We start from the raw sequence: 23,144 nt of genomic DNA on the forward strand, positions 1-23,144 counted from the left end.
AGCCAGTGTGACAATCGTATTTCTCGTGTCGCTGCCACAGAAGCATTTCCTCGTCCCCGTCGTTCCCCACATCGGTCTGACACACCTAGCTCCGCTTCGTCACTACGCTCCGAAGGACAGTTTGGGTGTGGGAATGCGCTCGGCTTGTCTCCGAAGAAGCAGGCGACCATGTGACAGCATTGAAGCCAAGATCAAGCTCAAGGTTGGTCCAGCTTTCAAGGGATGAGGCGACAGCCCAGCCAAACCCCGACGACACCGATCCGACTAAGCAGAATGAGAGATTCCTGACAATCGAATCGTCTTTCCAGAGCACTTGATCCCGGACGTCGAGTCTTTGTGTTTGGAGCCGACACGTTCTGATGCTCTTTCGCGGCAGGTCGCGGACGATTGCATAGCCTTCGTCCGTCATGCTGGCCCGCGCAATGCGGGGAAGACTGACTTGTAACTCGAACTCGCTCAAGGCCGTCTTCTGCGTTCTGCAGCAGGCCGTACAAAGTCAGCGAAGGGGGTTGACCGGTGGGCGGTGCTAGCGGCTTCACCTTCATCTTCGTCTCGACCTGAACATTGCTTGTAGCTCGACGACAGCGTTAGCACCGCCGCCTGTCGCAACGTCGCAGGTAACCGGACAGACAGGCTTGAACGGTATGTGACCGGGGTGCGCGATTGGGTGCATTAGCTGCCTTTCCAGACTAAGGGACGCTCGCGAGGCTTGATACGGATCGAGTCGACGGTGACACGCGCGCCGACGCGCGAAGCGAGCAGTGTCCTCAAACGCCGCTCCTGACGATGATGCGACCGACATCAAGTTCGGAGAGCCTCGCCCGAGTCCAGATCGAGCGAGCCTCAAGCTACCTCTTTTCTCATTCACCGCAACTGCACGAACAACGCACGTGCAATACGTGCTACACCATCATCTAGGTATTGCTTCCTCCGATGCAGCGCCCGCGATCGAGGGATCTGCACCTTGATCAAAGTGGCGTCCAGCTGGGTGCTCTATTGTCAATCGCCAAGAAAGCCACACCTTCGGACCAACCGAACAGACAAGTCGTGCTACGATCCATTCGCAGCCTCACTGCCGTCAGGTTGCAACGCTGAAAAAAGGGGCGTGTTCCTGCCGGCGTTTTGAGACGACCCACGCGCTGCGCCTCTTCGCTTGCGATTCTTCGCAGAGATCGGCGCATCCCATGCCTCGACATCGCTTCGGGGTTCGACTTTTTCGGTTCCATCGCATCGATCTCTGTTCTCGAACGTCTCGATGAACTCTTTTAACAGCTCTATGAGGATGCATCGGAATTGCAAGGATGTGCATAGGACTGTACATGGAAAGCTTGGAGTGGACAGGCTGTGCCTTTGGCCTGGAACACGCCGGCCTTCAAAAGCGTTGCAACACGAGCCCACAATGTGCGGAGCAACCAGCGTTGCGGCGGTTCAGCAGAGGAATCGGAGTCCGAATCTCTTACCTCGTGGTGACATTTTCAAGTCGCCGCAAAGTTCAAATTCGCGAGCTCTTGACGACGGCATCAGCTCCGGCGTCCATGCTGATACCTGCAACGATTGTTCGAGGTGGCACCCACACTCAGCGTTGGACACCCCAAAAGCGAATACTGTAGAGCTTCACCAAACCGGAGGACGACGCAGTCAGGTGACTAGACTTCCCTGAAGTAGAGCAAAGAGGAGTGATTTTGCGCGCAGCGAAATATGGATAAACTTACCGCTTCCTATCTTGTGGTTGGACGACGAGGCCCAGTGGACAGTTTCTCGAATGGGATTGGCCAGCATTGCTCTCAAATTGAGCCAGAACTCTGAATTGGCACCGATTCCTTTCCTTGTGGATGCGAAGCGTAAGTTCTGCCGGCAACTGCCGCAGCATCCGACGTGCATCATGCAGCTGCACGTAGAGATGGCATCGGCTTGTTCCTACATGGGCGGGGAAGCCGTCCCGGTCGCACACACTCGCTGCTTCTCAGACGGTCGTGGCAAGTAGCGTTCCGTCGTTCGGGCGTGTCAAGTAAACCGCCGCATTTCGTACGAGATACTACACCTTCTGCTGCCGTCGTCAGCGAGCACCGCACCTTCAAGGTTAGCATTGTTCGGCTGCACGTCCTCGGCCAAACAGCTTGCGATCATCATGTCGATCAACCTGAGCATTCAAAATAGTCGCCAAACAAAGTATCTACAATCAAAACGAAGAGTCAAATCAAACCAATCATACTAATGACGGAACGTGAGAAAGCAACGTCGTCCGGAGACGTTCATCTTAGGTTCCGCAGCACAGGAGCATGAAACCTGTCCTCCCCCTCACCCCTCCCCTCGCCCTTCATGTACTCTGGTACCGTCATCACACTGCTGACCACCGATGCCTGCCCGTCTTCGCTCTCGACCATCGAGACGTAACTCCCCTTCCTACCCAACACCCTCTCACCGGGTGTCAGTCCGCCTCCTGCTCCTCTCTCCACCTTGCCCGCCATCGCCGAGACTCTGCCGCTGCTCGTTGACGCCTTCATCGGGCTAGGTGCGGGACTGCTCGATGGGCTTTCGGTGCTGGTGAATTCTCGCAGTGTAGCCGTTCTCGATTCCAACATGGCGATCTTGTTACGAACCGAGGGGACCATGATCGAAGCACCTCGGAGGTTGTGAGTCGAATGAGAGCGGGAAAGGGCTTCGGCAGGTTCGGTTGTGTTGGAGGCGAGAGAGCTGGTGCTGTCCGAGTGTCGAAGCGTCTGCGGCTTTGTGAGCGACGAGATCGATTGAAGTGTAGAAGATCGTGGCATGCCTGAGTCCTTTTGAGGACTCTCGACGTGTCGAGCCTGCGTCGAGATTTGCGCTGGCTTCTCAACCTGAATGGTTTCAGCACCTGTATCAGAGAATTCACCTTCGCGAGGAGTCTCGGGCGTCCTCGAGCCGACCGAAGATCCAGCACTCGTGGCTTTAGGTTGCAACAGCAGCGGTTTCAATCCCGAAACCGAATGCGTGGATCGATGTCGATTGTGCATCGCGAGCTGCGGCTGGTAGCGGAGTGACAGGTTGTCAGAGTGACGCTTGAGGTTTGCCGAGCTCAAAGCTTGGGATGTTTGGGCAAGTGTGCTGGAAGGCTGGGCGGGGAGATGGTCCGTGGACACTTTTGCTCGGATGACCTGCTGTGGAAGGAGGGTGGTGGGGTTCATGGTGTCTTTAGTGATCCTGAGCGGTCGTGTGACGCGTGCTTGAGCGTTCGATCGCGAATCGCCACGCGTGGGAATCTGAACGGCGGGGTGGCTCTGGTCGGCAGCGACCGGCGAGATGGTGGAAGAAGAGCCCGAAGCAGACGAAGGCGGAGGAGCCATTCTTCCTTGCTCGTGTTGCGCGACTGGTGGCGCGATGCTGACCATCTGCATGATGGAAGAAACCTCGGCAACATCATCGACCTCATCATCATCCATTTTTCCATGACCTCGTTGCTCCCGAGCTTCATCGTCAGCCGAGCTTCGACGTCGAAGCGACCATCCCTCCGCGTCTCCCTCCACTTCCCGCTCTTTGATCTGTCCCAACACATGCGCATGCTCGTCCTGCTCGTACACATCACCTGCACATACACTGTCATCGAACTGTCCGAACTCTTCATCGTCCAATCGCGCCGACCCGATCACCATGTTCATCTCTGCCATCGACTCGTCGTTGAGCGCCAACGTCTCGTTCGCTCTTTGCTGTGCTTCATCCTCGTCATTGTCATAATCGTCGCCGATATCGTCGAGTGACACCGCATTCGCGTTGTTGATGCGTAGCATAGGAAGCATTCCTCCTCCGCCCGTGGGGCTTGCGCGTTGGAAGTAGGCAGGGTTGGACATGTGCATTTGGTACATTTGCAATTGCATCTGCTGCATATGATGCATTCCGTTTGGCAAATGGAGAGCGACAGGGTGCTGGGAGTAGGTTCCAGCGTGTTGCGCTTGGTGGACTTGATGGTGATGCTGCTCGTATGGTTCGCAACCAGGCGGGAAAACTTGAGAAGGTCCAGAAGCGTAACGTGCAGTGGCGAGAGGCGTCTTTGTATCGTCACCTTGATCAGATTCGGCGCCGGAGGTGCCGTCGGTGCTGCTGCTTCCACCGGGACTGTCTTGGTTGTTGCTGCTCTCGCTCTCAGAAACGCTACCGAGCATTCCCAGTCCGATTCCGAGACCGGCCGGGCTGGGTGTACGCGCAGACGAGCTGGAAGTGGTAGGTGTGACATCCACCCCACGTCGAGCTGCGGCACTGCGAATCGCATGATTGATGAAATCGAGCGACTTTTGGTGCTGCATTCTTCGAGTTTGTTCTGCTGCCACTTCGCCAGGCGACAGGAGCTTTGCTGCCTGCTGATACTGGTTGTAGTTCTGCAACGAGATCTCGGTCTTTCCCGGTGAGCGCATCGCATCGACAGACTTGAGCCGTGCCACCATCGGATCGGCATCACCACCCGTAGGGCTGCCGTTTGTGCTGACGGGAGATTTGGCGTCACTGAAGACGCTGCCGGGCGCAGCCCAGTTACGCGTAGCGTCGACGCTGAACCTTGCGCTCCCAGCTTTCTTCAGAGGCGGCGGATCGAGCGAGACAAAGTTGATCACGCGAATGGGCAGCTCCACCGAGACGTCAGAGGATAGCGAGCTGCCGATCGAAACTTTGACGCTGTAGACCACTTCGACATGACGACCTCGCGAAACGGACAGGGCGTCCGCTGGAATCTGCATGTAATGTGTCGACTCTACGCGCTGTCCTGCCTCGACACCGGTCCACCAGCCGCGAGCTGTGACGACGCCTCGACTACCCTTCTGACCCATCTCGAGCTCCTCCTCTGCGATCTTCTTGCGCGTCGTCGAGGTCTGGCACGCATCCGGATCGAGATCCCTTCGTGCAGCTGCACCGCTGACGTTGAGCTCTGGACGCGGCTTGTACAGTGTCACTGTACGAATGAGCGAAAGCGTCATGCCATTGATCTTCTTGCTAGTGTCGTTCTGGACGCCGACGTTGATGTACACCCGTTGACCCGCAACCCACGTGTTGCGGTGAAGGCTGGCCATGAGCTGCACCTTGCCCGAGCCGCCAAGGAACAGGCCCTTGGAGCTGGTAGCCTGGATCGGCTTGTTGGCGCTTGAGAGCACGACTGCCGGATTGAGGTAGGGGAAGAGGTCGACGTGTCGGTAGAAGTGAGCGATGGAACGGTTCGCTCCCGAGGACGACTTGAGCTTGACCGATCCGATGACGATGTAGCGCACGACGGCATTCTTGCCCCGGTAACTGCCTTTTGCACCTTTCGACACGGGCAGCTCGAGCGAGAACGGGATGGAGTGCGAGCCGACTTTGCCTTCGGCGTATCCTTCTGCATCTGGACCGCCAGAGAAGCAAGCTAGGGCGGAGAATGACGCCGTCTCCGGCGAGGAAAGCGTTGGCGAGCCGTGAAGGTAGTACGGCTCGCTCGGACCGTTGTTGGAGCGATCGCCATCGATGACTGAAGCGTGGTGGTAGAAGATGTAGCGCGTGTCGTCTGCAAGCAGCTCCTCGAATCCAACCACACGGATCTTGGGCTGAGCGAGGAAGACCCCGCCTTCTTTGTCCGAGCCTTTGCGCACGCGGATCTGCATTCGACCTTGGAGCGTACCTCCTTCCACAACGAGATCGGATTCGAGGACGAGATCGACTTCGACGCGAGCCTTGTTCGCTTTGCCCTGCTCGAGCGCCGCAGGCGGAGGCGCTACGCTCGCGGCGACGGCATTGCTACGTTTGAGACCAGCTTTGATCTGAGCCTCGTTCGTCATGGGCTTGGCAGCCGATGGAGGTAGCTTACGATCCGAGTTTCCCAGAAGTCGATCCAGCTCCTTGCTCCTGCGCAGTGGATTTGCGTTGCTACTGAGGAGAGTGCCATGGCGCTCAAGGAGGGCTTTGTTTAGGTTCGTATCGGAAAGACTCCTTCGTGGACGATTCTTGACTTTGCCGCCGTTCTTGGCAGCGTCAGTGCTGCCCTGCTTCGTGGATGAAGCATTGAGATGACCAGAGACGGACGCGGAGGTGGGGAGGACGCCTTGACTGAGCGAGGTCTTCATCGTCTGAGCATCTCCGAGCCGAACGGATCCCATGATGCTGTCTTGATCCAGAGCGGTAATCTCGTGCGGCAAGATCGGCAAGCCCGTATCGTAAGTCATGCGATAGTTGTCGAGGCTAACGAGTGCACCGCCTCGTTCAGCTTCCTCCAGTCCTTGCAAGCCACGCTTACTGCGCATGGAGATGCTGGCGAGGGAGGTGCGCGATCGTAGATTCTGCTCGAGCGCAGCTGCCTTGGTAGATCCATCTGGATGGATATTCTGCTCGCTTTGCTGTGATTGCAGCTCGACGTGGTTGCTTGGACTTCGCATGTGGCTGGCTTTGGGAGCCTGACTCTGAGAGCGCGAAAGCGAGACTGAAGTTTGGTCTGAGCCGAGTGTACTCTGCATAGCGCCAGGACCCACTTCAGATCCTGCCGCCTGCGAGGTACACGCGCTGATGGTGTTGGTTTTGTGATCGATGCGACCGGTCTCGGAGCCATCAGGTCCGTAGAAGCTACCCACTCGCCATTTGGCAGTAGGTCTGGTCCCTTGCGAATCGGCTCGAGTGGGCTCACTCTCCATGTCGATCCTTTCGAGCAGGGAAGGCGATGTTGCAGGCCCAGCGGTTGCTGGCCGTCTTGCAACCTGTGCTCTCGGCTGCTTCGTGCGCTCATGCCCGCCAAAGCCATCTGGAACGAGGATCTCCGTCTCGGCATCAGAGGCAGGCTCTTGATGTTGATTTGAGCCGGAAATCTCATGCTGGAAGTGGTTGGTGACCGTGGAATCGATCTTGGGTCCGAGCCGTGCTTGTAGGGTTCCTTGACGACTTGCAGCACCTCTGATGCTGACGCGCTGTCGTCCTACACCACGAGGAATCTCGGCCGATCTGCCCAAGCTGGAAGCGCCGTCTGATCGGTAGCCCGAAGCAAGACTGGTATTGCTCGTGCTCTTTTGAACCGACCTGCCACCGGCTGTGAGCAGCTGTTCAGAAACAGGGCGTCCTTGAGATACTGCTTGACCCGGTCTAGTGGGCTTGCCGGAGCGAACAACGTTGCTTTGAAGCTGAACGGCGGGCTTTCGGTTCTCGGAGAATCTCTGAGCGGCACTTGCGCCCGAGGAGGCGCTTGTGACCGAGGACTCGGTGAGTGTCGGGCTTTGGTCAGTATCAGTCTCGGTGCCGCTGGTGGTGGTATCGGTCGTGTAGCCACTCATGGCAGCGACGGCAGCGCTGAGGCTATGAAGCTGGTGAGGCTGTGTGATGACCTCTTCACCAGCGCTGGAAGGGGACATGAAGTCTTCGTCGGTGTATGCTCCATGGCCGAGAACGTCCGGCTCGCCTGAAACGATGCGAACACGACGAGCGTCTTCTTCGGCGGTCTTTGGACGTACTCCTCGCATCTTGTTCATGGAAGATTTTTTGGGGATCATGTGCGCACGTGTACGACTGTGAAAGCCGGATGTCGAGGTCGAAGCAGCCGAGAAGCGAGAGCCTGTGTCGGTGGAGTAAGCCTCGGACTCGTGGCCAAAGTCGATGCCGAGCCCGGACATGGTTGCGGACGATTAATGGCAACAAGCAGCGCTTGTGCCGACGGCGATGGCGGGTCGAATGCGGAGTGTAAGCGAATGAAGTCAGATGCTGACTGGAGATGGCGTTGTGAGTGGTCTTGGAGGTGTCGAACCGGTATGATGGCGGTGGGACAAGGAGATGAAGACTGGATCGAGGATGAAGTGCGATGCTAGGATGAGACGGTGAAGGTGAGCATGTCGAGAGATAAAAGACAACTAGAGGTAACTTTAGCTTGGGCGGTGCGAGAACAAGGGACGGCGAGACAGTGGACCAAATAGGGTTGGTCTCTCCAGCCGTGTAATTTGTTGGCGTACCTAGGCAGACTCAGGAGCAACAACAGAGAGCACAGGTGGCTCCGGTGCGAACAACATCTACAGTGAGCAATGCGGAGATGCGTGGATGATCAATGTCATGATCCTAAAGCATGGTCAAATCTGAGAGCGGGAAGCGCTTCGCAGGCTGCGTCAGCGTCTGTTAGTCTCGAGCTGTCACGCCAAGCTCGCTTCAGCGGGGATCAACGAGCACTGCAGCCGGATCGGTGGCGCTGTGCAGCTGTCCGGTGCCATTTGCTAGCTGAGGATACATGTTGTGTCAGGTAACTTCAGCGTCATCGGGGCATACAGTAGTGACCGGAGTGGGAAGGAAGGGCGGGCACAGAGACGAGGAAAGCATGAGGCTCAGACAGCGGGAAAAAAATCCAACCGCCACATGCGCGCATCGAACGAGCCATATCATTTTCCGATGTTTCCGTTCGTTTGGGTCGGCCATATCGAGCCTTGCCATCGTTAGCGCATGATTCTTCCAGGGTCGCTGGCATTCGAAAGCGGAGAAATCAAGAAGGCTGACACCGCGCACAGCCTGCAAGCGGCGAGCGTCCTTCGCTGTCACACAGCGGTTTCTGCGATGATCTCGTGACTGAAGCAATGTGAGTACGGCAATGCCATCGGGCGCTACGTGACAGCTGAGGCAGTCCGGACGAGGCCAACGACTTTCCCGAATTTCGGTGTGCGAGCAAACGTGTGGATTCTCGCGACCTGACACCGCTACATTGATTTTCTGGACAGTTGCCATTTTGGATTGTAGACTTGACCTGAACTTGACCGCACTCGAGCCACGTTTAGGGCGGCAGTCGACGATGACGCGCAAATTAGACTTTGGCTTGTCGTGGCTCTCTCCTTGGATGCACCGGCACGAAACCTACCAGCCAACCGCGCAAAACGCTTGAGCACAGCCGCTTCCCGCCATTGCATTGGACCCCTTTCGGATGATCCGCATCGCCGGCATCCGCCTTTGTTTGGCTTTACCTCGTCACCCTAAGTCATCCAACGTGATCGCACAACTGCGCTTCTTGGCTTCGTCACACCTCACTCACAGGACCGCGAGGTGTCGAATGTCGTCCGCGTAGAAGCCTGCACTCGGCAGCAACAACAACGTCGACCATGTCGGCAGACAGCAGATCGTCTCGCAGGGATCATGTCGCTTCCAAAGGAGCGATGAGTCCCACGACGGTCCAGCGCCATCCCTTCACGCGCACGCCGTCGACGGAGCCGCCACGCTTTCACTTGCCTCGCGATGCACATCCGCACACCTCCTCCGCCGACGGAACGCTGCCCGTGCATCTCGGACCGGATGGACCCAACGACTACGATCGTCTTTCGCTAGATACTCCGGTCAACGCTCTGCCCTCTTCATCCACTTCTTCTGCTGCTGTCGCCGGCCCATCTTCGCCTTGCAAATACTGGCCAGAACCTTCTGCATCGCATTCGTATTCTGCCTCATCGTATAGTGCCAACGGCCATCTCGATGCCGACAGCTATGCTCTAGACGATCGATCCGGCCCTCAATTCCGCACAGCTCGGAGCAGAACGACCGGCTACGCATCGTCGACCGACGGCGACCTCACTCCAATACCATCGGGCTCGAGCCCCATTCCTGCCAATGTTGCCCGCACGCCGCTTGTAGGCGTCAACCTCACCGACCAGCAGATCGCCGACATGACCGAATCCGACGTCTCAGAGTACGACGATAGCGCCAAGCTGCGGCGTGCAAGACGAGGAAGCGCTGCGAACCCTTCTGCCGCGTCCATGTTCAGCACCATCACCAAGAGCTTTCGCGGAGAACCTTTCTGGAGCAAGTCGGGCACTTCTTACACCCCGCTCACAGGTACCACCCGCTCACGTAGCTTGAAAAAGTCAAAATGGAATCGCACTTCCAAGACGGACAAGGCACTCTTCTCCACCACCTCCTCTGCGCCCTCCAAGGACCGCGGTCGTAGTCGCAGGACCGCTCCAATATGGTTACAGCCATTTAGCATGCTCGCGTCCTTCTTCACCAAAATCTTCCGAACCGCATTTGGGCCTATCCATCCTGTCACAATCATCTTGGCGCTGGTGCTCATCGCCAGCTTTGTAGTGACGGTGACCAAGCTCATCATCTACATTCTCAATCCTGACAAGGAGCAGCTCCCGTGGCGCTTTTACTGCCAGAAGCAGCCTCCGTTTCCACACGCCTACGCCGATGCACTGGCACCCGTCGATGTCTTCGTCGGTGTCTTCAGCATCGACAGCTCCTACGAGCGCCGCCATCTCATCCGAAGCACCTACGCCACCCACGAACTTCCACTGGATCCTCACACAGGCATGCCCACCAGCAACGTTCAGGTCAAATTCATCATCGGTAAACCGCGCCGCGCGCATGCAAGACGAGTCGCGCTCGAGCTGGAGACGTTCAACGATATCGTCGTGCTCGATATGGAAGAGAACATGAACAGAGGCAAGACGCACGCCTTCTTCCAGTGGGCTGCAGAGAACGCCACCGTGCCCTTTCTGCGCCCCGTCGACCAAAAGCAGCAGTTCGGCGCATCTCTCGATGAGCTTGCACAGCACGGCAACGGTCACGGCCAGACACGCGAAGTGCTCGGCGGCTCGACCGAGCAGGCGCAGCGCTATCAGGTGTTGTGGAAGAAAGCCGACTACGTGGTCAAGGCCGACGACGACGCCTACCTCCGGCTTCAAGAGCTGGAACGACATCTCCGCGTGGCACCTCGTCAGATGACCTACTGGGGCTACCTCATCCGCAACTGGTTCATGGGCGGCGAATGCTATGCGCTCTCCAGCGACTTGGTGCAGTACGTAGCACATTCCGAAAGCGTGCTGCACCACGTCAACGGCAAGGAGGACAAGAAGGTGGCGCAGTGGATGAGCTTGCATCCGAACCGATCCGACATCCACTGGGTCGAAGAGCGTTGCTGGATCTACGACCATCCTAAGGCAGGAACAGCGTATTCGCATGGCTTCCTCTTCCCGGATTACGTCGAGAAGATCAAGCTCGAAGGTCGACGCGGCCTGACCGACCAAGAGATTGCACGACGCGGCGGCGAGCATCGAGCCAAGTCGTACTCGACCGTTTCGCGGTGGCATTTGCCCTACGTTGAGCCACGCAGCGACTTGACGATCGAGGAGGAAGTCGAGGCTCTAGTGGAAGGTGGAGGACGTTGGGCTGGTACATGGGTCCGGGGCGAGGAGGGCAACGACACGCAGATTTGGGTTCCCTGGCAACAGATTGTGTTCGAAGCCAATGACGAGCGGCTCAGACCACCTATGCTGGATACGATGGCAGGGCATCCGACCCTTGCCGAAGAGGTGGGCATCGACCCTGCTTCTGGTCTGACGGTGCGTCACATCAATGCTTTGCATCCGAATCCTTTAGACCCGATGGCCGCCAGCATGGACGGCGATGTGCAGCCATCGAGACGGCGCAAGCGCGATATACCCTTCCTGGCACACTTGCCGTCTGTACCCGGCTTTGACTTTGGCGCTGGCGGCGTCTCGCGTGGCGCTGCAGAGGAACGCAAGCGGTCGTTTGCCAGCTCGGCAATGCAGCCGCGCATGATACCCTTGCCAACCCACAAGGACGGCAACGGCGAGGCAGAGGAGCTGCGCAATCGACGATACCTCGGACGACCGTTTGGCGGAACGGTGGTGGTGCATTACCTCAAGAAGAGCGAATGGTTCTACGAGACGGCATTGGCGTTCTCGGGTCGTGGACGCTTCTGGCCCGACGGTGCTGGTGGAACGGGCAGCGAATGGAGGATGTACGGCAGTCCACTGGTGCGCCACGAGGATGGATACGTCAGCGTAGGCAGGAGCCAGCCGCGTCCAGATATGGAGATGGCGTACATGCAGCAGGCCAGAATCCAAGCTCAGGCCAATGCGGCACAGGCTCAAGCACTAGCGGCGAGAATGGGCAGCTTCACCAAGTCCAAGATGTCGAACGCTCCACCGTCATCGCCGCCTCCGTCAACTCAAGAGCAGCAAGAAGGGCAGCAACAGCAGCAACAGTCACCGGGATCGACTTGACATGGCAATATCACCTTGTTGCGCAACATACTTTCCACCTTGTCTTCTGAGACAGATTGTGACGCTATTTGTGGTTGAGGATTTTCAGCAGCGACGCGTGACTTTACGCGACTCGTGAGTGGGAAAAGTGTCACTTTTTAGGCGACGCAGAGACTCAGCCACATACGAGTTCTGTAACGGCCAAATAATCCGAAGATCGCGCTCTGCTGCCGAGAATTTTCAGCGACCCATCGAGAGTGACACACGCGAGCCGGACTGAGCCAGCCTGCACGCACTTTTCGGTGGCGGCGTGCGTGCCTCCGCTTCTTCCGTCCCGCCTCTCATCTCTTCTCCCACCTGCTCCTCCAAGCGCTTCAGAGTCGTCCACCAGATCGACACTCTTCGGCTCGACACGGCATATAACGACGGCGTAGCGTTGTGCCTGCATCGTCGCATAGTGCGTCCCTGATCGCCTACCCTGCTTCCAAGGCTTGCTTCAAAGCGACACCACGTTGGAACAGCAGTGGCTTGAGAAGGACCAGAGTGCGGCACAAGACATGCGTCGAAGCGTAATTCTAGCCGCCCTCGGCGGCACGCCCTCGCCAACACCAGGAGACGGCACCACAGATGCAAACACGCCGCTCAAAGCCAAGAGCTCTCCATACTCTCGCCCTTCCCCGCTAGCCGACATCTCGCGCAACGCCAATGCTGCCGGGTTTGGACCCCTTCTCGGGAGAAAACCGTTCAAGCCGCCCTCCTTCGCCAATCAGCGAGAAAAGGACAATCCGGAGGGCGGTAGAAAGCGCAAGAAGGTCGACTACCGCGGCATGGACTCGGGTGCAGCGGGCGATGCCGATGGTGATGCTGGTGCTGGGTCCGACTCTGACGATGTTGCCGACTCGAAGTCGGGCAAGCCTGGTGCCAAAAAGAAGGGCAAGGCCGCCATGAAGACGCTCGAAGGCATATACAAGGGAATCGACGCCACTGGTGTCTCGCTCAACGTGGATCGCCGAAAGTGGGACGTCTTTGAAATCAAACCCGACGCCATAAAGAAGGGTTTCTCGGTGCCCGTCATGACCAACAAGCAGGGCCAGGTCGTCGAGACGAGGCTCTCGTACGCAGCGCTTGGAACAAGAAGGCAAATCGACATTCCGCCGCGCCCGCTCCATGATCCCATGGGCGAACACGCCATCGTGCTATTCGACCCCACCGTCGATGACCGCGAAGCCGAGCGCAGGAAGGCGGAGCTGCAGCAGGAGCAGGCAGCCGAGGAAGAACGCATCGAGGCTGGCGCAGCGCCGCAGACTCCGCACAAGAGCCTCGCGGACATTCTCGGTCTCAACAAGAACAAGAATAAGGAGATTGAAAAGATGCCCGTAGTCATCGATCCTCGCCTCGGCAAGGTGCTCCGTCCGCACCAGGTCGAAGGTGTCAAGTTTCTCTACCGATGCACCACGGGGCTCATCGTCGAGAACGCTCACGGCTGCATCATGGCCGACGAGATGGGTCTCGGCAAAACACTGCAGTGCATCGCGCTCATGTGGACGCTGCTCAAGCAGTCGCCCATCGCTGGCAAGTCGACCATCGACAAGTGCATCATTGTCTGCCCTTCCTCGCTCGTCAGGAACTGGGCCAACGAGCTGATCAAGTGGCTAGGGCCTGCAGCTCCTGGCAACCTAGCTTTGGACGGCAAGCTGAGCAAGGACGAGATGATCGAGGCGACGCGTAGATGGTGCAATGCTTCGGGACGTGCTATCACGCAGCCGGTCATGATCGTGTCGTATGAGACGCTCCGCAACTTGCAAGAGGAGCTTGGCAACACCGAAGTGGGTCTGCTGCTCTGCGACGAGGGTCATCGACTCAAGAACGCCGATTCACTCACCTTTCAGGCTCTCACGCAGATCAAGGTGCGTCGTCGTGTCATCCTCTCCGGCACACCCATTCAGAACGACCTGTCCGAGTACTTTGCGCTGCTCAATTTTGCCAACCCAGAGTTGCTCGGCAGCCGCATCGACTTCCGCAAGACCTTCGAGATCGCCATCCTCAAGGGACGCGATGCCGAGGCGACCGAAAAGCAGCAGGAGGAAGCCAACCAGAAGTTGGCCCAGCTTTCTGCCTTGGTGAGCCGCTTCATCATCCGACGAACCAACGATCTGCTCTCCAAGTACCTGCCGGTCAAGTACGAGCACGTGGTGTTTTGCAAGATGTCGCCCTTCCAGCTCGACCTGTACCGTCTCTTCATCCGATCGCCCGAGATCAAGAAGCTGCTTCGCGGTACGGGTAGTCAGCCGCTCAAGGCGATCGGTATCCTGAAGAAGCTGTGCAACCACCCGGACTTGCTCGACCTGCCGAGCGATTTGGAAGGAAGCGAAGAGTACTTTCCCGAGGGCTACACGCCCAGAGACCGACGACACGTCAATCCGGGACTGTCGGGCAAGATGATGGTGCTGCAGCGGTTCCTCGAGACGATCCGCGCCACGACCAACGACAAGATCGTGCTCATTTCGAACTACACGCAGACGCTCGATGTGTTTGAGCGCATGTGCCGCACCAACCGATGGGGCATGTTCCGGCTCGACGGAACTATGACGATCAACAAGCGTCAGAAGCTGGTGGACCGCTTCAACGATCCCGAGGGCAAGGAGTTTATCTTTTTGCTGTCGTCCAAGGCGGGCGGCTGCGGTCTGAACCTGATCGGCGCGAATCGGTTGGTGCTGTTCGATCCGGATTGGAACCCGGCGTCGGACCAACAGGCGTTGGCGCGAGTGTGGCGAGACGGGCAGAAGAAGTCGTGCTTCGTGTACCGGTTCATCGCGACGGGATCGATCGAGGAAAAGATCCTGCAGCGTCAGTCGCACAAGCAGTCGCTATCGTCGTGCGTGGTGGACGAGGCGCAGGATGCAGCGCGCCACTTTTCGGGCGAAGATCTGCGTGCATTGTTCCAGTTCAAGGAAGAGACGGCGTGCGATACGCACGACACGTACAAGTGCAAACGGTGCAAGAGCGGCAAGCAGTTCATCAAGTCCAATGCGCTGCTTTATGGCGACACTAGTACGTGGAACCACTACGGCAAGGAGGAGATGCACCACTTGCACGATGATCTGCTGAGGGCGGAGAAGGCGTACGACGATGTCAGCTTTGTGTTTCAGTACTGCAGTCACTAGGCGGGGGATTGTTGTGGATGGGTGTTTCGTTTTTGACCCGTGGTGTGTCGTCGCATGTTCGTTTATTATATACCCTGATTCAATCGCATGCAATCTGTCAGTTTTTCGGTGGATGCGATGCTGGATTTGTGAGATGGTGTGATGAGATGCGAGTGTCACAAGATGCGCGGTTTTGCTTGAGATGCAATGCTGAATGCTGAATGGATTGATGGAATGGGGACTAGTGTACAAGTTTACAGAGTGATGGAAGGAGTTGGAGGGTTTTAGTAACCGACGGGATTGTCTCTGATGGTCTTTCTGGTCCACTTGGGGACCTTGTGGATGGATTTTCGGAAACCGCGGTCGTGTTTGCTGAAGGTTGTGTATTTGTCCTTTGCTGCCATTTGTGATTCTGGGGTGATGGAGGAGATGGCGTGGGTGAGGGAGTTGCACTGGACGGAGGATGCTTGGAGTGTGGAGATTACGTCGTCGACGGCTCGGAGGCGTTGTCGAACGCGCGATTTGCGGGTGGCTGAGAGTCGCCATGGGTTCTTCCAGAGAAGTCCACCGAGGGAAGGGAGGGATGGTCGGAAGGCGCCGAACATTGTGGTATGAGGAGAATGTGGTTGAAGAGGTGCTGCTCCGGCTGCGGTGGACGATGCGGCAAAGGCTGAAGCACTTAGACGTGCAGGATGGGTGAGATTAGTGTTCGAGCGATGTTCGACTGCGTTTGATGAGCGAGGAGAGTTGTCGTTGATGGCCGTCGACGAGAATGCGATGGAAGACAGAAGTCGAGGATGACGAGAAGGTTTCCAAAAATCTTTCCTGAGCCGCTGAACGACACTTTTGCCCTTGCCCGCATTTTCTCCAGAAGAAAGTGTTAGACCTACGATCGATTGGGATCGGGGGCCGTGGGCAATTCGATCTGAGATTTTTCGATATCGATTTTCAGTGTTCGGACTTTGCCGTGCGTGTCTGCGCGAGGCGAGAGTGGCAATGCATCCACGAATGACCTCCACGTGTCGATCACGAAGAAGAACTCAGACTCTCGAATGTCTCACCTTTGCTCTCTTTACCGCTTAACACTCGAAGTGAGCTTTGCGTCGGCATGACACCGCTGTGTGTGAAGGGGACGAAAAGCATTTGAGCGGTGTGTCCCAATTCTCCGTTGCATTTAACACTACAAGGGGAAAAGGAGCAACATTCGACAGCCGAAGGAATTGATTCTTCGCGCACTTTCGGTCGGTAGCCTGAGAAGGAAGAGCGTGAGACACACTGAGATTCGGACCAGCTATATGAGTCAAGATTTGCATTCAGTCGGCAACGGAGACCGAAGCAGCGTCAGCAAAGAGCCCGTCGGTCTTTATCCGAAGTCTTTCGTGAACGGAAGTGACACGTATGCAGTTAAAACTCTCAAATCGGCAAACCCGACTGAGCGGTCGTGACCGTGCACACGCTCAACTACTCTGGATAATTGGACGTGGCGTCTGGGAATTTTAGCTCCGAGCTTGTGCGTCGTGGCCAAAAGTTGGACAGCTCTGCACAGTGCTCCGTACAGCCGTATGCAGTTCTTCTTGAACAGCCCACTTCACACACCTTCTCCACCACCATCTCTTCTGTTCATCCCTTTCGTCGCACCTGTCTGCCGTTGATTCGATCATGAACTCAGCGTGGACAAAGAGCGTCCACGAGGCGCTCACCTTACTCCAAGTAGACCCCTCCAAGGGTCTCTCGGAATCCGAGGTAGAACAGCGTCGTGCAAAGTACGGTTCCAACACCTTGCCCGAACAGCCACCGACCCCGCTATGGCAGCTCATCCTAGACCAGTTCAAAGATCAGCTGGTACTCATCCTCCTCGCATCCGCTGTCATCTCGTTCGTCCTCGCCTTGCTCGAGGAAGACACCACGCTCGGCGCCGCTCTCATCGAACCTGGTGTCATCTTCCTCATCCTCATCGCCAATGCCACCGTCGGTGTGGTGCAGGAGCGTAACGCCGACAAGGCCATCGACGCGCTCAAGGAGTACAGTCCCGACACTGCCAACGTCATCCGCGAAGGCACCACCGAAAAGGTCCGCTCTGAAGATCTGGTCCCCGGTGACATCCTCATTCTGACCGTCGGTGACAAGATCCCCGCCGACTGCCGTCTCATCGCCATCAACTCCTCCTCTTTCCGTGTAGATCAGGCTATCCTCACCGGCGAATCCATCTCCGTCAACAAGTCGCTCGATCCCGTGTCGGATATCAACGCAGTCAAGCAGGATCAGATCAACATTCTCTTTTCCGGAACCACCGTCGCCAACGGCACCGCGCTCGCTGTCGTCGCTCAGATCGGCACTCGCACCGCCATCGGCGACATCCACGCCGAGATCTCCAAGGATGATGACGACAAGACTCCGCTCAAACAGAAGCTCGACGACTTTGGCGAGCTCCTCGCAAAGGTCATCACCGTCATCTGTATCTTGGTTTGGATCGTCAACTTCCGTCACTTCAACGATCCTTCCCACCACGGTTGGGTTCGAGGTGCGATGTACTATTTCAAGATCGCCGTCGCCCTTGCCGTAGCTGCTATCCCGGAAGGTCTGGCTGCTGTCATCACCGCCTGCCTGGCGCTGGGAACGAAAAAGATGGCAAAGAAAAACGCCATCGTCCGTCACCTGCCTTCCGTCGAAACGCTCGGCTCGACCAACGTCATTTGCTCCGACAAGACCGGTACGCTCACCACCAATCAGATGAGCGTCACACACTTCTCCGTCCTGGACAATGCTGGTGCCATCGCCGACTACTCGGTCTCGGGAAGCACGTTTGCCCCAATTGGCCAGATTACTGATCCCCTTGGCAAAAAAGTGACAAAGCTCAACGAGCCACGCACCGCTTTCCACGCACTTGCCGAGGCTTGTTCCGTCTGCAACGACTCGCACGTTCATCTGGATGACCACAACAACTACACCATCGTCGGCCAACCCACGGAAGCTGCGCTCAAGGTGCTTGTCGAGAAACTTGGTCACCACGATCCCGCCGTCAATGCCACGCTCGCCAAGCTGGATGCTGCTGAACGAGCCAGCGCCGTCAGCAACGAGTACGGCAAAGCAAACCCGAGGCTTTTGACCTTCGAGTTCAGCCGCGATCGGAAAAGCATGTCTACCTTGATCAAGCGCTCCTCTGCCACCGGATGTCTGCTCGTCAAGGGAGCACCTGAAACTGTCGTCGAGCGATGCGACACCGTCATGATGGGCAAAAAGTCTGCCCCTCTGGACTCGGCTTTGCGCGCACAGATCGGAGAAAAGGTGCTCGAATACGGTCGACTGGGCCTTCGCACGCTCGCCATTGCTGTCAAGGAGGATGTGCCTCTCGACGTCGAGTCGTACCGCAGCAGCAGTCCGGCCGAGTATGTGCAGTTCGAACAGCGCATGACGCTGGTCGGATTGGTAGGCATGCTGGATCCACCTCGACCCGAAGTTCGTCACGCCATCGAACGATGTAGACAAGCTGGCATCCGAGTTATTGTCATCACAGGTGATAACAAGAACACCGCCGAAACCATCTGTCGTCAGATCGGCGTCTTCGGGGACGCGGAGGACCTTGAAGGCAAGTCGTTCACCGGTCGCGAGTTTGATGCGCTGACAACTCGACAACAGAAGCTCGATGCGGTTTCCGCTGCGTCGCTGTTCTCGCGTGTGGAACCCTCGCACAAGTCTCAGCTGGTGGATCTGTTGCAGTCGCAGGGATTGGTGGTGGCCATGACAGGCGATGGTGTCAACGACGCACCTGCGCTCAAGAAGGCCGACATCGGAATCGCTATGGGATCCGGAACCGACGTTGCCAAGTTGGCAGCCGACATGGTCCTTGCCGACGACAACTTTGCCACCATCGAAGCAGCGGTGCAGGAAGGAAGGTCGATCTTCAACAACATGCAGTCGTTCATCCGATACCTGATCTCGAGCAACATCGGTGAGGTGGTTTCGATCTTCCTGACGGTGCTGTTGGGATTGCCGGAGGCGTTGATCCCGGTGCAGCTGTTGTGGGTGAACCTTGTGACGGATGGATTGCCTGCTACGGCGCTCGGGTTCAACCCGCCGAGCACGACGATTATGCGCGAGAAGCCGCGTTCGAGGAACGATCCGCTGATCTCGGGCTGGATCTTTACAAGGTACCTGTTGGTGGGTGCGTTTGTCGGTGCAGCCACGATCTTCGGTTATGCATGGTGGTTCCTGTTCGCATCGACTGGACCGCAGATCAGCTACTCGCAACTCTCGCACTTCCACCAATGCTCGCTCCCCGCATCCCAAGCCGTCGGTGGTCTCTTCCACGGCGTCGACTGTTCGATCTTCAGCACGTACCGACAGCCCTCGACCATCGCGCTCTCCGTCCTGGTGGTGGTGGAGATGTTCAACGCCCTCAACGCCATCTCGGAGACCGACTCGTTGTTGACGTTCGGACCTTGGAAGAACCCGCTGCTGATCGGCGCGATCGCGTTGTCGTTGGCGCTGCACTATGCGATCTGCACCATTCCGTTCCTGCAGGACTGGTTCCAGGTCACGCGGTTGACCGCGGAGGAGGTCAAGGCGGTGGTGTGGATCAGTGCGCCCGTGGTGCTGATCGAGGAGGTGTGCAAGTTGGTCACCAGGACCATGTTCTTGAACAAGGCGAGGGTTGAGGTTGGTGCTGAGAAGAAGGATCTTTGAGGCGGAGGAGATCGGATGGATGGATGGAAAAAGCAGACTCAAAAAGATGTCAAGAGATGATGTTCCTTAGAAGACACACATGAAGCGCACGAAGCGCAAAGAATACAAAGTTGCATTGAAACTCGATGTGTACGGTGCAGAGTGATGAGCGGGTAGTGTGACATGGAGAGCAGAGGCTTCGAAGTTTCTCTTTCGAGAGAAATGGGCCGCGTGCGATGAGACGTGAGGATTTGGTTGACGAATGGCGATGTAGTAGAACGCCGAACCAAGTTGGGAGACCCGTTCGGTGTGTCGCGCCATGTTTGTGCATCCCGAGCAACGCCGACTAGGGTCTGAGGTTTGGCAGAAGTCTTGCAAGCCGTTCACTTGCTGATGCACAGCAACGATGGGTACAACGCACGGCTTCGGGATAGCCTGACTCCGTGTTGGGATGCTCCGAGTATGCTGGTTGTGTCCGCTTTTCCAGGCGAATGCTTCACCGTCACAATCTTCACCTATACCAAATGCCGTGCTTCCCAACGACCCTCACCCACCACCTCCCTTGTCACTCCAACCCTTCTCCAACGACTAACACCCCTGCACCTTCCACTGTACCAAATCCTTAGGATCGACCAACTTCCTCTCCAACTCATGGCATCCATCGCAGAATTTGCCCTGATCGCCCTCGCACTGCCAGATCTGTCTGCCCTTCATCTGCGAGATCGTATCTGCAAATCGACAGTTGACGCCTTCGATGGTGGGGAACGGTTCGCGCGATAGCCAGCATACGGCGTTGGATCCTCCGACTCCGTCCGAGTGGAAGTATTGGTACGGAAGGTGCGCGAGAGATGCTGGATCGACGCCGCGTTTGACGTGTGAGGAGGAGGAGGTGGTGGAGTGGACGGGAGGTGTGAGCAGGAGGAAGAAGAGGAAGAGAAGGATAGGGAAAGTTGGTGGAAGAAGAGGGTGGTGGGGTGATGGTGCTGTGAGAATCATGATGGATGTGTGAAGAGACGGTTGGAGGGTGATAGAGAAGGGCTCGCGCGTAAGCTTCTGAATAGACCAGACGGTCCGAGTGACGGTGGAAACGGAGTCGTTGTATCGCCTCCGTTGTTCACACCACGGTATTGGAACCGTTCCTGTCGCGCTTTGTCCCTGGAAGTGTCTGCAAGGAGGGGCTGAGGAGTTGCGCGATGGAGCTCGACGTAGAGTAGGGCTGTATGATATGCCTACGTGTACTTCGACTCGTGGATGCGATACGATGGAGTCCTTCGAGGGGTCGCGATTGCCGTAACGGTTGCGGTTGATGGTGTTGGTTGGTGTGGGAAAGCAACACTTGCGAGCGCCGAGCAGGCTTGCATGCTCCGCCTCGCCGAATTCCGAAAATGTGCGTTTCCAAAATGTTAGAGGTGAGATGCGCTAACAATGTCGAAGAAATCGTGACCGGCAAGAATTGTGGATGAGTGAGCATGAACGTCACCGCGCACTCACAGGCACGGCTGTCAAGCATCGCCCGCAAGGGTCGAGGATGCGTCAGGGTCCACTAAGCGATCCTGTGGTGCAAGAGTTGTCGAAGCAAAGTTGACTGCTGATGATCGTCGCATGTGACAAGCAATGACTGTGGCGTGGAACTGGTCTGTGCTGCTCGAAGAGGTGGAAAGTATATATTGACCCTCGTTGAGATCTCGGCATCCATCGATCCCACTCGTTCCAACTAGTCAACATGTCGATCTCACTCTTTCGAACCGTCGCGCTTCGACGCACACCCACGGCCACCGCGGCGCCTCTCTCCTTTGGCTTTCGTAACATCACGACCAGCCCCGCTGTCCGTTCCGCCGTAAAACCAGGCAGCGAAAGTGAAGCCAACACTCCTGGCTCCGGATCCGTAAGTCATCGCCTTTCCCGTCTCTGTGACTCCGACGCTTTTCATCCTCACTAACAACATCTCTTTCCTTTGGGCTGCTTTGCCTCGCACACAGACGGAAGAGATCGCCAACAGCGAAGGCGCCTACGACGGCTCGCGCACCTCCCCTCAATCCTCCTCCTCCAAGATCGAATCCGAAACCTCTGCCGACATGTCCTCCTCCTCCGCCGACGCCTCCACCTCCGCCGCCCCCACCAAATCCACCCATCAATCCGACCGTCGACCCTCCAAACAGCAACACCCCACCCCGGACAAGTCCGACTTTGGCGCAACAGAGGCCAGGAAACAAGGTGGAAGAGGTTCCTCCAAATCTCAATAACTTCAATTCACAATTGCTCACTTCTAAAGAGCTTGGTATGCAGTGAGAGAGACTGTTTCGTTTTTTGACTTGTGCAGTGCGAATACAAACCACATTTGGAGACAATAAAGATGATGATGATGATGGGGGGGATGCAAAAGCTGGACTAAGGGCGCCTGCCCGACGTTGGATTTTGAGCTTTCTAAAAAAACAAAACAGTCTCGTAGGAAAAAGATCAACGCCTTCACAAACCCCCTCCAACGATACACAGCGCGGTGAACATCGAGTAAGTGGAGGAGAGAAGGCGCCGAGGGGGAAAATTAGAAGAGAGAGGGGAATCCTACGTGCCCGAATTGCATCCAGGGATGATTTTTGAGGAGAGAGACCAGTGACGACAAGGGCGGGGATTGATAATCGATATGCTTGTGACTGAACGTCTCTTTTTTGGAGGTCGCGAGTGTTGATGATGTGCGTTGAATCGTGGATCGGTCGCGTGGTTGGGCTGGCGACTCGGTTTTCGAATGATGACGACTGATGCTGGCTGCTTTCTCAGCTTACAACGTGTAACAACCTCGAAGCCACATTCTACGTTACGATCTCGACCGATTTACTGGCGGGGGGCACCACGGCCAACACCAGCGAATCGGGGGCGGTACTCGCCCGAGGGAGCACCGTCCTTCTTCTCGCCAGCAGCGGCACCGTCACGGCGGCGGTACTCGCTGCGGTCACCGCCCTCGCGGTCACCACGGGGAGCACGGTAAGCACCGTCGCGGCCACCGACGGGAGCGCGAGCAGGGCGAGCGGGGCGCTTGTGGGTAGCGGGAACGATCTCGGCGGGGAGGTGGAGGAACTCGCGCAGGTACTCGACACCCTCGTCGGTGAGAGTGTAGAAGTACCACTGCCACGAGAACTGCGTGTGGACGTAGCCGCGCGAGGTGAGCGACTGCAGAGCCTTGACAACCTCGAGGTTGGGGATCTCGAGCTCGGGGTGCTGAACGGTGAAGTTCTTGGGGGCGACCATGACACCCTCCTTGAAGAGAGAGGCGTAGATGGTCTTGCGGTTCTCCTTGCTGATGATCATTTTGACGGGATACTACTGAATGAGGAGGGAGATGACGGGGATGAATGTCGAGGGAGTCAGTTGAGCTGTCGTTGGGAGTTGGTGGTGGAGAGATGCAAAG

The 23,144-nt window shown here is 57.0% G+C and overlaps 8 protein-coding genes across 8 annotated transcripts; 5 read left to right on the top strand and 3 right to left on the bottom strand.

Moving 5' to 3' along the window:
• Window positions 1-85: 85 nt before the first annotated feature.
• Window positions 86-7,580, bottom strand: PHSY_000675 (hypothetical protein; the record flags this gene model as incomplete). Its single annotated transcript, XM_012331310.1, has 3 exons — window positions 86-476; window positions 1,713-1,917; window positions 2,423-7,580. 3 exons carry the CDS (start codon window positions 7,578-7,580, stop codon window positions 86-88), a joined length of 5,754 nt encoding a protein of 1,917 aa, XP_012186700.1.
• Window positions 7,581-9,038: 1,458 nt separating this feature from the next.
• On the top strand, window positions 9,039-11,957 carry PHSY_000676 (glycosyltransferase; the record flags this gene model as incomplete). The annotated part of the gene is made up of 1 exon (XM_012331311.1): window positions 9,039-11,957. One exon carries the CDS (start codon window positions 9,039-9,041, stop codon window positions 11,955-11,957), a length of 2,919 nt encoding a protein of 972 aa, XP_012186701.1.
• A 536-nt stretch (window positions 11,958-12,493) lies between these two features.
• PHSY_000677 (hypothetical protein) lies at window positions 12,494-15,100 on the top strand (the record flags this gene model as incomplete). Its single annotated transcript, XM_012331312.1, has 1 exon — window positions 12,494-15,100. One exon carries the CDS (start codon window positions 12,494-12,496, stop codon window positions 15,098-15,100), a length of 2,607 nt encoding a protein of 868 aa, XP_012186702.1.
• A 263-nt stretch (window positions 15,101-15,363) lies between these two features.
• PHSY_000678 (hypothetical protein) lies at window positions 15,364-16,253 on the bottom strand (the record flags this gene model as incomplete). The annotated part of the gene is made up of 2 exons (XM_012331313.1): window positions 15,364-16,054; window positions 16,156-16,253. The coding sequence occupies 2 exons, from the start codon at window positions 16,251-16,253 to the stop codon at window positions 15,364-15,366; spliced, it is 789 nt and encodes a 262-aa protein (XP_012186703.1).
• A 485-nt stretch (window positions 16,254-16,738) lies between these two features.
• On the top strand, window positions 16,739-19,762 carry PHSY_000679 (hypothetical protein; the record flags this gene model as incomplete). Its single annotated transcript, XM_012331314.1, has 1 exon — window positions 16,739-19,762. The coding sequence occupies one exon, from the start codon at window positions 16,739-16,741 to the stop codon at window positions 19,760-19,762; it is 3,024 nt and encodes a 1,007-aa protein (XP_012186704.1).
• A 372-nt stretch (window positions 19,763-20,134) lies between these two features.
• Window positions 20,135-20,521, top strand: PHSY_000680 (hypothetical protein; the record flags this gene model as incomplete). The annotated part of the gene is made up of 1 exon (XM_012331315.1): window positions 20,135-20,521. One exon carries the CDS (start codon window positions 20,135-20,137, stop codon window positions 20,519-20,521), a length of 387 nt encoding a protein of 128 aa, XP_012186705.1.
• A 943-nt stretch (window positions 20,522-21,464) lies between these two features.
• Window positions 21,465-21,984, top strand: PHSY_000681 (hypothetical protein; the record flags this gene model as incomplete). Its single annotated transcript, XM_012331316.1, has 2 exons — window positions 21,465-21,626; window positions 21,721-21,984. The coding sequence occupies 2 exons, from the start codon at window positions 21,465-21,467 to the stop codon at window positions 21,982-21,984; spliced, it is 426 nt and encodes a 141-aa protein (XP_012186706.1).
• Window positions 21,985-22,570: 586 nt separating this feature from the next.
• On the bottom strand, window positions 22,571-23,044 carry PHSY_000682 (40S ribosomal protein S10; the record flags this gene model as incomplete). The annotated part of the gene is made up of 1 exon (XM_012331317.1): window positions 22,571-23,044. One exon carries the CDS (start codon window positions 23,042-23,044, stop codon window positions 22,571-22,573), a length of 474 nt encoding a protein of 157 aa, XP_012186707.1.
• Between the last annotated feature and the right edge of the window lie 100 nt (window positions 23,045-23,144).

Source organism: Pseudozyma hubeiensis (assembly GCF_000403515.1).
Source record: "Pseudozyma hubeiensis SY62 DNA, scaffold: PHS9, whole genome shotgun sequence".
In the NCBI taxonomy this organism is placed as follows: domain Eukaryota; kingdom Fungi; phylum Basidiomycota; class Ustilaginomycetes; order Ustilaginales; family Ustilaginaceae; genus Pseudozyma; species Pseudozyma hubeiensis.